Source organism: Diadema antillarum, unplaced genomic scaffold, assembly GCF_040938485.1.
Source record: "Diadema antillarum isolate AM-2024a unplaced genomic scaffold, OU_Dant_1.0 scf00000220, whole genome shotgun sequence".
NCBI classification, from domain to species: domain Eukaryota; kingdom Metazoa; phylum Echinodermata; class Echinoidea; order Diadematoida; family Diadematidae; genus Diadema; species Diadema antillarum.
In genome coordinates, this window is record NW_027271109.1 from 590191 (window position 1) to 607570 (window position 17380).

The window sequence follows — 17380 nt, forward strand, 5'->3', positions numbered from 1 at the left end:
ACTTTGAATGACTGTTAATCTTGTATTGTGTATCTTGTATTGTGTCAGATCTCTTCCTCCCTCCCCTTCCCCTCCCTACCCCCCTCCCCCCTCTCTCTGCCTCTCTCCTCTACTCCCCCCCCCTCCTCAACTCTGCCTTGCTACTATTTCTTTTCTTAATATTATGTTCTTGTCACTAGATCTTAGTACATAGCAGTCAGTCATCAGTATCACACAACTTTGAATGACTGTGTTATTTTAATGTATTTCTTTGTTTTGGCTACCACTGAAACAGCTCAAAATACATAAAGTTAGTCTGTTTGACAAAATAAAGTCTTATCAAGTACTTTGTAGGCTATAAGGTGATGATGACACACCCACAATCAAGGATAACTGCCTGGATCTATGTATTCATCTTATGAAGAACTGATCAAAACTGCAAGATTTATTTTTAAAAAAACCATAAAGGGCATGATTTTCTAAAAGTATCCCTTTGAGAAGCTTTATAATCCTTGAAAGTGTAATTTCTCATATGATGTAGGGACAAATATCATAATAAACACATTTATGATGTTTAAAAGTCAAATAAGAAATATGACCTCCACTATAGGGCTCACACCTGTAAATAAAATGGACTGTCCCAGACCCCTTCACAAATTCGTACCAAAGATACCAAAATAAATGAAGAAAAAAATTAATTAAAAATCAATGATGCAGTTCGGAAAAAAACTGAATAGCTGTAGATATTGAGTATGAATTCCTCTACAAACTGCATTTTGGTTGGAAGATGAAAGCTTTTCTGAGGGGACTATATTTCATTGGGTACGTGTACGGAAAATAGGTGATTTTTTGAGTGACAAGAACTCGTAGTCTGGCTTTGCGGACCCCTGGACAGAATTAGAGCAGAACAACCCACCCTGGCAATCTGATGGATAAAAGGTAATATCTCACTTATTCAGGTTAGTGAAGATGAAACACCTCATTCCTCCCAGCTATTTTACAGAATTTTTTGAAATTTGAATTTTAACACACGTCTCTATGGGGAATTATTTACCCGTGTGAGCCCTGTAGTGTACTCCTGTATACAAACACGGATATTATGAAATTCTCGCATGGGCGTCACCAGGGGTTGGGGAGGGGGTGCGTTGGTGCGAACGCACCCCACTAAAAAGTTTTACTTATATTGTATGCACGCACAATTTAAATCTCCATGGTCTCGAAGGTATTAGGACACCCCCATCCATACCCTCCCCCACTTGCTCACGGGCTCGTTCACTTCACTCCCTCCCATGCACACGGGTAGGAGGCCTTTTTCAGAAAGTTGCGCTGAAGGTTTATTGTTGTTGTTATTTTTGCATTTTTTTTTGCTTGCTTGTCAGCTGAGTAAGCAATGTTTATAATATGAATAATCAATGTTTGCATAGTCTCATTGTAGCACAATAGTATGAACGCATGTTTATGATTTTGACTTTGACAGTTTACGATGAATTAATAATTCGTTGATTTTGCGTCTTTTTTCCGCAGGATATCCTTCACCGAAAATACTCCTTCTTGCGTCAGCTTCGCCGAGCCTATAATCAACGACAGCCTGTCCGTCGTATACACACTAGATATTCATCCCCCTTCAGGTAATGACAGCAACTTATCAGAATTATCAGATTAGAAGTTATTAGAATTGTCATCGAATGATTCATTTTTTTTTTCTTCGTGATGCAAAGTATATAGACGTCGTAATACCTGATCATAGTTGTTTTGTTTAAGTTTTGTCTAAAGTAAATTGCTCTCTCTCCCCCTGTCTCTCTCTCTCTCTCTTTGTGTCAGTCTGACTTTGGGTACTTGGCAATGTTCTTTAATGTACTGTATTGTCACTTTTTCATGTTACAGTGGAGGGTGTTTCATAAAGCCGAAAATTAATTGTCGTGAAACACACACCGCCATTTCACGTGAATTTAATGTATCAGACTCAGAAAGAGTTTTTTTTTCTTTTCTTTTTTAAGTAATAGTGGTTCGTTCCTGTTTATGCAGGACATAATAACTTGTGTAGACTGTCATGAAGAATTGCAAAAGGGTGAAATATACGCTTGACATTCATAACTTGTTCCAATTCTTATCGCTTCTTGCTCAGTAATCCCATTCTTTCGCCAAATATGTCACGTCGTCCGCCACACATACAGACCCTGAACCATTCTACATCGATTGCAACGGCCCGCAACTCTGCACCACGGAGGAGCTAGACAGAGAAACGAGCGGTGACTACAGCATCACTCTGACAGCTAAATACTTAGACACGGTTGCCACGAACGCGACGGACTGTCAGATTACCGAAACCGCGAACAGGAGAAAGAGGAGGGACGTTTCAGGTCAGGAAAATGTAGAATAATCATCACCCTTGGGGAATTTAAACAATTTGATTTTTTTTTCGTATAATGCTTACCTTCTACTTTGTATTTGGAGCAGTTTGCGTTTCAAATCTTTAACTTTACGCTGAACACCAGTGGTTTTACTTCCGATTGAAAACAGGCACATGTAATAAAATGGAAACTAAAGTACGTGTATCCTTGCGCATACATACACATGCCATGATGGGTTTCAGATCACCTGTGAGCGAAAGGCTCAAGTGAGCCATTGTGATCCTTCCTCGCCCTGGGGTGACAGGATTCAAATTTGCTTAAATGGGTACCAAAAATACCCCAGCCCACCTCTTGTGGGGCTCCCTAGGTTCCCACAGCCTTTTAAGGTTTTCATAAAACCAGACGGCAAAGAGCTTAGTCAGATTGGTACATTAGTGACTGTGATTTGAAGGCAGTTCATGGTGGACGTAGATGTGCCCCTCCCCCTGAGTTTCATATTTTTGACTTCATTTTGAAAAACCCATTTGAGATTTTCACCATATTAGTAGGTTGCATCCCTAGAATGATAGAATTTTGATTTGATGAAATTGACGCCCAGCCCCAGAAGCCCCAATATTAAGGACCCTTTGAAAATCTTATCTTGAGCTAAAAGTGATAGGGTTGAGTAATTGCCTTCAGATTGTACAGTTTTCATAAAACTTGTCAGTCACTGAGAACTATTGTAAGCTATTGAAATCCTTAGATCTGGTTGGCTGAGAGCAAATTTGTCAGAAAAACAATGATCTGGCAAAGTTCTTGATGAATGCCTCCTGCTTTCATGTCTTTTAAACCCTAAAATTATGTCGTATTCACGTTATCACTCCCATGTCAAGATTGCTATTAGAGCAATTGATATAGTGTGCAGCATGTGGTTACTTGTTCTCGTTTTATCACACACATAAATATATGTGAGAAGAATCTTCTGTACCCCCAAGTATTAATAGTCATTCTCTTTTGTTTATCCGTACTTTTGGTCTTTAATTGTACCCGTGCTCCTCATCCTGTTCCCCACACTAGGCTTTTGTTGGGACCTACACTCAACAAGCTTTGCTTTTTAATATAGGTTCCATCGTATTTCTCTTTGCATCCTTTACTTTGATTGAAAATGACACATCGACCGCTATGTATTATGTTTGTATTCCTATGTCTTTATGTATATATCCAACAGTCCAAGCTGGACATTCTGTATTATTATGTTTCGTTAAATATCATGTATTTTCCATCGAGAAATACGAAAATAAAATTGAAATTGAAATTGAATTGAAATGAAATTTATGAACACCGTCGTATAAGAAAGATACAACAATTTAAAAAAAGTTCAAATACACAGAAAATGTTAAAAAATATGTGCTTACTAACGCTAAAAAAGAAATGATTTCCTAGCGTCATTATATAAAACTCTTTCATTCTTATTAATTTGATTCAGAAACCCTTGGACTCGATATTGTTCTCCTTTATGTAGTGTAAACTTTTTTTTGCCATGTTGTTCGTCAGTGCAATCGAAAAACGCAAACGAACAAACACAGAGAAAAACACCAGTTTTCGGATGTAAAATCGTATTAATCATTACATGTTGTCTCGGATGAATTGCGACTCTTGCTGCACGAATTTCTCTCCTCAGGTCAGAATGAAATCATATTCATCGTGACAGTGGAAGACCAGGCAGACAACCCTCCAGTCTTTGTATTTCCAAGCGACAAAATCCATCAATTTTATCTGGCAGCTATCGATAGCGCAACCATTGGAACGTCATTGGGCACTATCGAGGTAAACTCTGAAAGAATTGTCTTATTCCAACTTTATCGGTTTCTGATGTTTCGTAATCTGTCATCCAAGAAAAAGAACAAAGGAAGATTTGACAATTTTTTGGTGTTTTTTTTTTTTTTTTTTTGGGGGGGGGGGAGTTGAGCTAGGAAGGTGGATACATTTTTGAAATTCGGCTGATTCATTCGGCAGGGCTATAGATACTCTTTCTTTCTGTGCCCGTTTGGGCCATCAAAAATCACACTTTTTATACATGGCTCGGAAATGAAATTTGATGCCCCCCCCCAAAAAAAAAAAAAAAAAAAAAATTAATGAAAACATCAAAACATACTATCAGCCCTTATTACAGATGGATTTAAATCTATTCCCAGGGACGGATCCAGGAATTCCGTAAAGGGTAGGCGCCTTTACAAAATTAAAGGGGGGAAATCGTGCTCCAATTTTTTCTTCTTTTTTTTTCTGTGGGAAAAAAAAATAATAAAGAGGGGGCACGCCTGTTGCGTCCCCTCTGGATCCGCCACTGATTCAAACCATTAAACCATTGCGACTGCATATTATGAGTCTCGCTTTAATGCTTGTATTATTACGTAGGTCTGCGCTAAGCTTTGCCTATGGGCGTCGTTATAATACTAACTGTCATGACAACAAATTGAGATTCCTGACTAGCGCAATGTGAACAAGATCCTTTTGATCAATTCAAAGGTACCGATACGCGTATTCAGCTGGGGGATAGAATTGTTGGGATGTTATGGAAAATAGACAAACTTGATAATTTGCAAGCCGTTTGCCTCTTTGTCGCTTGGTGGTGTTTTTAATTACTGTTAAAACATCGGATTTCGTAGGATACGTCGCTTCATTCAGGAAAAAAGGGGCAAGCCACATCTTGAGTGGGGCCTGTCTGAAAACCACATGCGTTACTCACATAGGATGTATACTCTGCACGAGACTGAAAATGCAAATAAACAGGAAAAAACAACAAAATAGATTTGGTCCCGATTTAAAATAACTAGCTACCAGGTTGCGAACTCCCCATGCTCAAAGGGGTTATTGGTGTCTCTGTGCATGCATAGCACCTGCCAATGTGCGATTTCGTTTGTTTGTTTGCTACATGTTATGTTGAATTGTATAGTCCCATCTTGTTTGTACGTTTTATCTCGCCTCAGATTAACATATTAATCATTTTGCAGTTAATATGTCACTGAGCCATGAGAAGAAAAAATGATAACACAAACCATAGTAATCATATCAAAATCAAAATTAAACCAAAATCAAACCTAGGGAACAGACGCAGACGCTACCTACGATCTTCGATTTTCGCTACAAGCCGTAAGCGGTGATTCGGACTTGATCAACGTCGATTCCGTGACCGGCGAAGTCAGAACCAAGGACCTGCTCTACCCGACTCTGGCCGATGCCGCCAGGTGGACCTACCTGAACGGGTCCGGCGAGGTCGAGTACACCGTCTCGCTGTGTGACAGCCCAAGCGCTAGTGCAGAATGCAGCAGCACAGCTCTCACGGTGCGTACATTGCACGGCATTCAGCCTCCTGAATATTGATGTAGGCCCTAGTTCTTCCAATAATCCCGAAATCACTGCTTGCCTCTTGTAAACATACATTTTTGGTAGCACTTCGAAATTATGATCCTGAGATGGTTCCCGGTTATCAAATTCACTTGAAAATGACTGGAGCATCGCCAATATTCCATACAACTTAAGAAAATTATTACCTCCGCAAAGGGAGGAGGTTATGTTTTCGTTATCGTTGGTTTGTTCGTTTGTTAGTTTGTCCATGTGCAAAATAACTCAAAAAGTAGTTAACGGATTTGGATGAAACTTGAGGGAAAGGTTTAGAATGATACAAGTAACAGATGATTAACTTAAGTCAAATAGATATATGAAAAAGTAAATTACAATTAGATTAAAGCTATCTTTCGTAGCACAATGAAATAGCGTGTACTCTTAAATTAAATATCCTGGCGCAATATGTCAGTGATGGGGTTTTGGCATCAAATCCTTCTCTAGGTTGTCTTCTTTTCTGTTCAAACTATAATTGATATATTTAGAGCAAGGGCAGCATAATTACGTCGTTGTTTTATCTCATTTTGTTCCACTACAGTTCAAAGTTCTGCTCTCTTCTGATCACATCATTATTCGGATTGATGAGAGCGTGGAGGAGGTTAAGGGAAAGCAGGACGACCTTGTAAGGTAGGTGGAATAATGAGAAAAAGAAATCGCAACATCAGGAATGAAGTGAATGTTTCACCATAATAGCAACATACGACATGTCAGTTTATCGAATTGAGAAAAAAAAAAAAAACCAAACAGCACAAAACAAAACAGTTATAACCAGATCAAACATATATGAAAACTTTTCCACCGTCTTGAACGATAATTCACAATTAAAGTTCGCGCGTGTTTGTCTATGCGCGTGCATGTGTATCAGTCCATGCATGTATGTATGTAGTTTGTGTGTGGTAATTCAAATGCATGTATTCCATGTTGGCCCACTTTGATATAGAGACATGACTTTATAAAAACGTGAATTCGACTATGCAATGACGAAGAATGAAGCTTAGAAAAGCGCCACCAAGAAACGAGATAGGTCCTTCCCTTTTCGACGGGAATGATCCGATATCTCGTCTGCTTGACTTCTCCGGTTCGAGAATAAAAGCTGCGTGTCGGATTTTCTCTTCTCATTTCTACTTCAGAAAGCAGAGGGCAACATTGCATAGTCATTTGATATCGTCTTTTTGTGGTCTTGCCTGTAATTATATGACCTCATAGTAAAATTTACAATTTTCCCCCAATAGGTGCATGGCGACAGCAATGGAGATCGAAATCTTCGTCCAGTTCATCTCCCCACGCATGGAGAGTGCCACATCAACTCCTGACAGCAGCAAGTGAGTCTAAGTGACCTTTGAACCGGAAGGGAATGAAGCTTAGTAAAACCCTGCAAATATAGGTTCATGCGAGAAAAACCTGTCAGATTTACGACTCTACGCGTACGGCAACCACACAGCACAATCATGATGCCAACAAAATCAATATCTTCAGTTTGTGATGATGACGAAGCTGTTTGCGTCTGTCATTATTTTCTAAGACATGATTATAAAGACCTTGTTTGATTTCCAGAGGCACAAAATGTAGAGCTGTGATCGTACACCCATCCACAAACTGGCCCGCAGAATCCCACAGATATACAGACAATAATATTGATTTGATTTGTTGAAATAATATCGTCAATGCCTCGAATAAAAGCTGGCCATTTGTTTCATACACCGAACAAAATCAACTGAGATTGTACTAGATCGATTATATTTGCTCTTCTATACCTCACCGTTTGGTTACTATGTTTGCATTTTTGTTTTATTTTATTCATTGAAGTTTAGATGCCCCCATTCCCGATCAGAGTAGGATTCGTCAAATCAGGTTTACAGTATCCGCCTATCTTTAAACTAATGTAATTTATCATAATAATAATGTTTCGGTAAGTAGTATGACATTGTACAGTATAATAGTATAGTATACTATAATAGTATAGTATAGTATAATATAGTATAGTATAGTATAGGATAGTATAGTATAGTATAGCATAGTAAATTATAGTATAGTAGAGTAGAGTATAGTATATAGTACAGCATAGCATAGTGAATTATAGTATAGTATAGTATAGTATACTATGCTAAAGTATGTAGCATAGTATACAAATTAATATGCCATGCACTGAGAGGCTGTGTAGTTCTAATTGTTGTCTTCGAGATGGCCAGAATAGCGTGATTTCCTGATAATTCCTTGAGAGGTTTGAACAGTGCATGATAATGGATTGTATTTGTTACATATAAATCCCACAAAAAAAATCTTTAAAATGATTAGAATTGTTGAAATAAAAATGTCTACGTGCTGCTGACTGCAGCTCAGCTGACCAGTGTACTGCAGTGGACGCAATATAGTACGCAGTGTTCTATAAGGCTGATGCCAAGAGCAATTAACACACACTATCGTAATGATCGGTCGCGTATGGCGACATTGATAAGCCCTCGTGCAAGACGTGTGCTATGTCAGGAATGGCGTCACGGCGAAACATTGTTTTCTCCTTTAGCGTTTTTTTTTCAACAATACGACGATTGTATGTTTGGTGACATGACACTTTGAACTAAGGGACAAACGGGATCTCATGAATGAGGGCAATAAAGTCATTTGTAAGATGTTGCAACAGCAATGGCAATGGCAGCTATCATTGCACTAGCTATGTAAACTGCATTGTTTTTCACTTCTTCCTTATACAGGACAGATTTGTGGTTGTACGCAGTGGATCCAAATGGGGAGTGGTCTAAATACATGACCTTTCAGGACTTCAAGTAAGAATTGACTGACTCATCTTTGCCAGTTTGTCAAGGGGAAATCCAGTCAAAATCCACAAGTTAGTCTGTTAAAAAAAGAGTAAAAACTTACGAGTTCAAAGGTCAAGATCTGACTGAAATCGGGTGAAAGATAAGGAGGTTATGACATTTTGAAGGTATGCCAATTTCTGCAAAAACAGTTCTTGTACAGTGGATATATGAACATGCAAATGAGTGAGCTAACCATGTCATACCCTCAAATTTTTTCCATTGATCAGGTACCAAAAAAATAATGATAATAAGATGACGAAAATGTTTAGAAATGTCATAACTTCCTTGTTTTTCAGCCGCTTTAGATCAAAATATTACCGTTGAACTCTTAATATCTTATTCTTTCTTATCAGACTAACTTAAATTTGGACTGGATTCCCCTTTTAGGAAAGAGAAGAGGGGGAAGAGAGAGGGGGCAGCACATGTTTCAGTATAGGTTGTGTGATGTGAGAAAGTGATAGTGGAAAGGGGTGAGAACGAAACACGTTCTAATAATTTGTAGATCAGTAGATAGAGACTCAATACGGCGGGAATGACGGATGTCATGTGATGCATCATATTATTTGAAGTAACGACCAAAATTTATCTCACTCACTAAAAGGATGATATAGTTTTGGTTGAGAGAGGGCTTCAAGTTTACAACTTTTCGTGAGACAATGAGAAATCTCTTACGTAAAATGGAAGAGCATACAATTCAAAGAGGAATTCACAGTTAACATGATGACAATTGGTTATGAAATGGCTGAGATATCAGACACAAGGGACCCGCCTTTCATTACGATCGTTTTGTTTTCACTTTGTTTTTAATATCTCGGCCCTTTCGTAACCAATTTTTATAAAATAAACTTCTTTTCCATAACTTAGTTTATAGTTATTCGTCAAAAAGTTGAAAGCCGAATTCCCATCTCAACCAAAAACTATACAATCCTTTAAAGTCAATATCACGGTTTTCGAGAAAAAAAAAACAACACCTTAGCACAACATGGGTGTTAAGTGCACAACGTTTTGTGTTTAAATCACATACAATCTTTTACTTAAGTCTAATGTTGGAACATAACTTTTTTTTCAGAATACAATCATAATTGTCTTCTCAAACAAACCTAACAGAAACAAGACGGAAGCCACACTTTATGAGGATGGCACCTACACGTGTGACGGTACGGATTTCGAGGTCACCCCGCTGCGACTGTCCTCCGTCCGTCCGAACATCGCCATCCAAGCTTACCAAGCATGGGTGCCTCTCACCCTCGCATTCATCATCTTCATCGGAAACCTAATCTGCATCCTACTCCTCTGGTTGTCATGGAAACAGTGAGTTGTGACCTTATACTTGCACAATATAAGGTCGTATGTACGTTAGCATTGGAACCTTTTTGGTTGTAGCCTTCCTGCAATGAATTGCGTCATGCGTTAGTTTTTGTTTTGTATTGTGATTTAGTCGTTTGGGTATTCAGGTTACAATTGTTTAATTGGATATGGCACGAGGGTAAACTTGCAAGTAGTTCCAAGGGTAATCAATGGACAAAATTTAATGATCGGCTGATGAATGTTCAGGTATACAAAGCGACATAATATTATTAACATCATTCTCTTTCGTGAGCTCCAATCTTTTTGTTGTTGTCAGGTTTACCTTTTTCTGAATTAAGATGTAGAAAGATAGAATCACGTACCATTTCACCGAGTTAAATACCCTGCTCTTTTCGATGATTAAGTGGAGTGGGATCTTTTTCGTGCATGAGTTGTGACTCTCTCTTACACGGAACCTCCATTTTATGTCCTATCCGAGGGACATAGTGTTTTGCCTCTTACATGAGGGAGAGGGATGGTATGATTACACACAACATTGCTCAGTTGGACTTGGGAATCGAACCCAGGTCCTTTGGACCAACATCAACACCATTTTTCAAAATTGATTTGGATCTCCGAAAGATGCATGACATGAACCAGATTTATAGCTCGATATTATGTCGAAGCGATCCATGTCAACAAAGTTTGTGCAAGCAATGTGGCTTGGTAGATAATGCTCCAGAGTCTGAATGGAATATATCACGGGTTCGAATCCTACCTGTGTTTTACATCTCATGACAAGATAACACAGCCTCGGGTTATAGCCTCCACGAGACGTCCTTCTTTACAGACCATTATAGTTCATGTACTTATCAAGCATGTTCCTGGCGTTGTTGTTAGTAGTGACTGACAAGGGTAGGACCAACTGGTATATGAAGGTGAATACTCTGAAAGGATACCCGCGTAAGTAAGACAACATCAGGAGTTGTAGCAGCAACAGGAACATCAACATCATTGTCATGTTCGTTTCTACAGGATGCTCATGGAGGGCGGAAATGACATTTCCCGCACGCTGAGCGTGAGGGAGCAGGGCATTGTGAACCCCGTTTTCGACCCCGATCAGGACGCGGAAGAGCGCTACATCTCGACTCAGAAGGAGGATGCCGCGGTAGAGGCGCGGGAAGAGGAGGAGGAGGAGGAGGAGGAGGGGACGCAGGAGACGCAGGAGGAGGAAGCCGAGTCTGTGACCGGGTAAGTCAGGTAGCTGGTAGAGTTCAAGTAATCGAGTTGTCGTAAGTTTTGCGTGTTGCACTAACAATCGCTAAGGTTTGACGATGGTGACGTGCGAGTGAAGTCTATGTGTGTGTGTATCTTTTAACTCTGTATGTGGCAAACAAGATTGAATAAACTATATTTCATCTCTCGAGTAAGTGCAGGCGTCAGGTGGTCACGTTGTTTAGAAGACATTTGCTGTAGCGTTGAATCTTCTATACCAAGACAACGCACCTTATATGCATGACCAAAGAGGTACTTGGCGAGCCCTTGCCTATATAGTACCTCTTTGTTATGACTCAGGTGCGTAGAAGTCAGACAGCATGACTTGTTGTGATAGCGATTCACCCATGCATAGATTATAATATCATTGCCTCAGAATAGGCATAGATTTGGATGATTTTTACATGATTTTTCTCAATGTTCGTTCATTCCATGAAGGTCGGAAGATCCACTGATCACCAAAGTCTACTTGACGGATGGCACAAATACTACCGAGATCACTCTAGCCGAAGGCGATGCTCCACAAAATGCAGAACAGATAGCAGGTGAGTAGAGCAAGTTTTTTTTTTGTTTTATCTCTCTCTCTCTCTCTCTCTTATATCTCTTTCTATGCTTCTCTCTCTCTCTCTCTGTCTCTGTTTTTCTCTCTCGCTCCTTATATCCCCTTCTATCTATACCCTTTTTAGTTTCCATGCATTTATTTTTGTTTCATCCAACTGCAGTCAGTGTCACAGTTCATACAGAATGATTTTTTTTCTTAATTTTTTTTTCACCATCATGTATAGGCCTATTTACTTCATAAATCGATGTAGTGCCTTTTGTAGATTTGTTGAATTTTGTATGTGTGTATATCCTTAGGTTTTAAAATGGAACACTTATTACTTGTATATGTATCAGTAACTAAAAAAGTATACATTGTAAATTGCATATGGCTCATAGCTGAATATTGCACATAAACATGATATTATGAATCATCTTTTTCATATTTATATCTAAGTTCAAAGTAAGGATTTCAGATTTTGTCCGGTTTCCAACTCGCTGTACTTTCAGAAATAATAATCTTTGTGTGAATGTATGAAAAAGGGGTGTCCTCATTCCCACGTAATAGCCCCAGACAATATGGCTGGGAATTCCATATATTGGAAGCTCTGGTGTTCTAATCCTCGACCAAGTTCAGGGTAGATGAATACTATTCATCAGAAATGCTCCGGTCAGCGCTAGTCTTTATATATCTTATGTTTAAAATCACTTACAGTGTAAGCTAATGCATTTTAAATGTTTTTCAATGAATTGAAAGCAATAAAGATACCGGAACGTAATTTCAATCGATCAAATTATTGTAACAGTGGTGATGATAATGATAGTGATTATGATGATGATGATGATGATGATGGTGATGGTGATAATCGCACAATCGTTCGCTGTAAGACAAAAAAAAGCTATCGTTTGCCATTAAACATGAAAAGAATATTCTTTGATTTTACCTCGGCCATATACCGGCAGTAGCCAGAGTAATGCATTAGTTGATAATACAATTAATCCACTTTGATGATTAACACACACACACAGTCATTTACTCGCAGGCAAAAATGTCTTCCCAAGTACAACGTTTAGTTAAAAAAAAGAATCGCAAAATCTTAACTTCTAATACATGTACAAACATGAATATCATGAAACTGATTCATGATTTCATGATGATATCACTGCATTCCGTAATACTCGAATCAATTCAGTATTATGTGGTGTATACTTTTCTAGTTAAGTCAAGTCAAGTTAAGTCTAATCAACAGTGCGCTATTTGTTTAAACACCTTGCATGTCTCTCTCTGTGTGTGTTTGTGTGTTTTATAGAGAAAAGTTTCACTTTTCTACATTTCTGAATACGACTTCTGTAATTACCACATTGAAATGTTCTGTAAACTTCGTACTGCCCAGTGAACTAAATACTTGCGTTATGTCGGTCTTGGTCCTTCATTGATCATGTGGAATATTCCTTTCTAACAGACACGGAGGAGCACAACCGACTTGTTCCAATTCCTCCATTGATGATGGACACTCGCGAGTATGAAACCAATGTGAGTTTTTTTTTTTTACATTTCATTCTTTCTTTTATTTGGCAATATTAGTTTGTTTCACTTTTTTCCTTTACAGTGAAGGCTCAGATAGTATTTGAACAAAAATGATGAGAAATCAGCGATTGGTAGGCCAAAGTGCAAGAGGGATGGATGCATTGATAAGAACGGAACTAAAATGATTGCCGTGACGATACGGATAAAAACGATACTAGTGGTTTTTTTTACCCTCACCGTCACCGGTGCTAAAATGTGTGTAAGTGTTTCGTTTTTCTTATACCTATTAATGCCACTCCGTTAAGCTCGCTAAACTATCACACAGTCATACAATAAATGTTAACGATGACCATACTATTGATTAGCCTTTTGACAAGACCGCCTGGCTGAGGCTTGGAGAAGAGACTAGCTGCGAGGGAACGGGTGAACGCGAGACAGAGTGGGGCAGGCTGGAGCTGCGTCACTCGGAACTCGCGTTCACCCGTTTCTCGCAATGCTCGATGTGGTGAATTCCTCAGCCACGAGGCCCTGTCAAAAGGCTAACAATTGATTTGAATGAAATATTACTGGACACTAACATTGGCAGGAATTAGTTGTTGTTTTTGTTGCTGCTTTTGTTGTGAATGGCACCATTCTCATGTTCCCCACAACCAGGAAGCAACCATGGATGTTTACCCATTCGATGAGCCAGATGAGGAAATTTCCGTCACGGGTAACCCGGAAGAAGAAGGTGCCGTCAACATAATCGGCGAATCGCCAAATGACGACCATCCATACAGCACGAAAATTTTCCCGAATACCAGTGAACGAGAACTCACTGAATCGCCCACTACGGAAGCCGCGGTTGTCGAGTCGCCTCCACACATTCCTGACCCGGACTACGACCAGGTCGAAGAAACAGATAATAATGGCAAAGAGCCGCCGTACGTAAATGTCGCTTCGGAGAAACGTGCGAGCTCACCTCCGGAACTGCCTGACCCTGATTACGAAGTGATGGCCCCAGGCGGTCAGCAACCTGCTGCGGAGCCTATCCCGGCAGTGGACACGGGTTACGAAAATGTAATACCCTTCCAACCAACGACTACTGGTAACGACGCGGACGCCGCGCGACCCGAAGGAAAGACGGTGACTTTCGGTGGTGAGACCGTCGTCGGGCAAGGCGCCGGCGATGGGACCAGCACACTCGACGGCAGTGCAGAGAGCGACAGCGGTCACAGCTCCCCTGCGACGAAACATGCATCCTTACCAGACCAGGACGAAGTCATCGGAAAGATGGGGAACGACTCGGAGCCCTCCACCGTGGACTATCTAGAAGACGAATCCCTTATCAGTGGCGGTGACTTTCCGGAAGTAGGTGTAACTAGTCTCTAACCATCTCCCAGACAGCCTAATGGAGAGTGGTAATGACGGAGTTAAATCGAATGAAAAGAGATTTTTAAAAATCTGTTTCATCCATTCCATGTTATATCAGTAAATTCTCACATTACCTTGCTTTGTAAGTTAGAGTATTCAGAATATCTTTTGGTCGATTTTTTTTTCTTTCTTGCAAATGCACATGTTTGTGCTTAATTCCGCGAAAAAAATCCTATAATTCTTCAACAGCAACACTGCATGAAAAAAAAAAATTAACATACTCGTCATCACAATAGTCGTTGAATAGTTGCGTATTATTTCAAAGTTTTTAAAGCTGAGTTGGATTAAAATGTATCTCGTGTCATTCAGAGCAAGACTGTGTTTTCATTGCCTAATAGTTATATGCAAGTAGTTCACGCATTTACTAAAAACAACAACCACACATATTAAACTTCTTATATTACTTAAAAATACGTGATCAAAGTTCAGTATTAGTCCCATATTCAAGTTTTACTCATGCTTACGGGATTCTATGATTATTCTGCATTTAGTATTTAATGAGTTCAAATTCTCGTAAGCAAAGTCATCACTGGAAGTGAAAATGTTATGAATTTTGTTTAAATGCAATTTTTTTTAAAATGAAGCTTTGTTTGTGTGACCCGTTACTGAGAAACCCGATGCTATATCAAAGAACAAATCCTAAGTCTTCCAATACAATATATATATATATATATATATATATATATATATATATATATATATACTTCTCTGTTGAGAAAAAAAATACTGTCGAACAAGTCAAAATGCCTGCAAGCAAGATAAACATCGGCTTTGGAGGAAGGGTGATAGGCTTTTAAACACCTCTTCTTAATTCAGAACGCCGGAGTAGCATGCTGAACGAAAATTGAAAAGTTTTCTGACTTTGACATTAAGACAGCACCTAGATCAAATTCCAGTTGTTTGTTTTTATATGTGTGTGTGTGTGTGTGTGTGTGTGTGTGAATATAAAAATAGATTTACAAAAAGAACAATAACACCTCATTTTGCTGTCAGTGATCATGGGTCTCATGATATATAGATAATGCTCATCAGTTCCCGGCAAATAATGAGCAGTTGTTATTTTCCTTCAGATTCGATCCATACAGTGAATGTGACACCAAAAGGAATGACTGACTGACGATGAGATATATGTATAGATTTATATGTAATATTTGCAGCAATTCTTTTATTTTTCCGACGAAGCTTTCTAAGCGCAAACACGAGATCCTGAACGACACGTTATAGGATTGAATGGAAAAAAGAATTATTTATATAAAGTGAGGAGTGATTGGACACCTTGTTGGAAATAACATATTATACCGACACTTTGCTTTGCATCGAGCAGTATTAATGACAAGAATGAAGGTTCACATGTCGCATGAAAAAAGTGGAATTAGTATTGTAAGTATTCAAGTAACGAAGTACCAAAATCCGTGTGTATGTACGTATTTATCCGGAATTTCCTATGCTAAGTAGAGCAACCATCATGCATTATCGGACAGTCCATTTTCAGTAGCAAATATTGTGATATTATGTGTATCGGATATTTCTAGAGCATTGTGCCTCTAGCGCTTGTGTACTGACCTGGTGCATTTAACAAAACGAACTAAAACACCGAAAATTATAGGTGAAAGTCAACATAAGCTTGGATAAAAGATATTGCTTATATAACTTTTATATACAGCATAAGATATATGATTGTGACGAAATATCTTTCTATTTGATATAAAAGATATTGGCTTTTGCGATTTCATAAGGGAGAATAGATTGCTCGCTTTATTTTTTTTCGTGTATCAAAAGAGGAAATTTGATAAATGTGAGGATTGTTTGTGTAAGAATGGATTGTTTTTCAAGCTCCACATTATTAACACACAGTAGTCACGAGTGTCATGGTGTACCACCGTTTAAGGTCATTTTCAAGCCGATTGTGTGTGCGCGCGCGTGAAACCTTCCAATGAAAATGAAGACGAAAATCCTTACGATGTAAAATAGCCGTGGTTCGATGGGCAAAGCAATGATGGGATTGTAATTCCCCTCCTAATATCTGACAAAACACAACAAGAAGAAGAACGAAAGATATTTATCGCTTCCACGGAAAAAAGGAAAAAGACAAATCAAACAAAGTGACACGACTTTAAGATAATGCTGAGATGATAATTCAAGCCATGTCTCTCACTCTCCTTTTTGTGCAGGATTTATATTTGATGTTTTATATGTTTATGTTTTGGTATGCAGCTATTTTTGTTAATTCAAAGGAAAAGATCAGTAAGTGTCTCGATTTAAGAAAGAGAGTTAAAGGAATATGGAGTGACTTGAATAAGAGAAGTCACGTGTCGTGCATGCATTACACAACAATTTGATAAATCCTGACTATAGAATAATCCATTGTGACTGGATTTTAGTGTGCTATGCGTTTAATGATAGCTTTTTATAGATTTTAAGACAAATGGACAACTGATCATCACCAATAAAGTATGTATGACGAAATAGTATAATAATTGTCATATTTTCTATTGTTCTTTCCAGTGTCTGATAGTGTTTTTGTATACTATGAATGGAGTGTATATATATATATATATATATATATATATATATATACATATACATATACATATATATTCTCTTACGTAATATGTTTTTCCCCATCATGATGGGATGAAAATGTGAAATTGTTTTCCTGTTACGCGCGTTCTGTGAAGACTTTTTGGTAGGCCTATATCTCAGCAACGATATGAAATTCTATTCAAAATCCTGACCAACTTGACTTCATTTTTTTTTAGCTTAATCTTTGTCTGCAATTGAAAAATAAATAACATATTTGTTGTTTTTTTTTC

At 38.5% G+C, this 17380-nt stretch overlaps 1 protein-coding gene across 1 annotated transcript; it reads left to right on the top strand.

Moving 5' to 3' along the window:
* Nucleotides 1-1189: 1189 nt before the first annotated feature.
* Nucleotides 1190-15236, top strand: LOC139724543 (uncharacterized). Its single transcript, XM_071635676.1, has 13 exons — nt 1190-1278; nt 1504-1607; nt 2154-2339; nt 3991-4136; nt 5412-5651; nt 6250-6338; nt 6944-7033; nt 8420-8491; nt 9632-9835; nt 10847-11062; nt 11525-11631; nt 13090-13160; nt 13809-15236. The coding sequence occupies exons 1-13, from the start codon at nt 1190-1192 to the stop codon at nt 14523-14525; spliced, it is 2331 nt and encodes a 776-aa protein (XP_071491777.1). The 3' UTR covers nt 14526-15236.
* The last annotated feature ends 2144 nt before the right edge of the window (nt 15237-17380 follow it).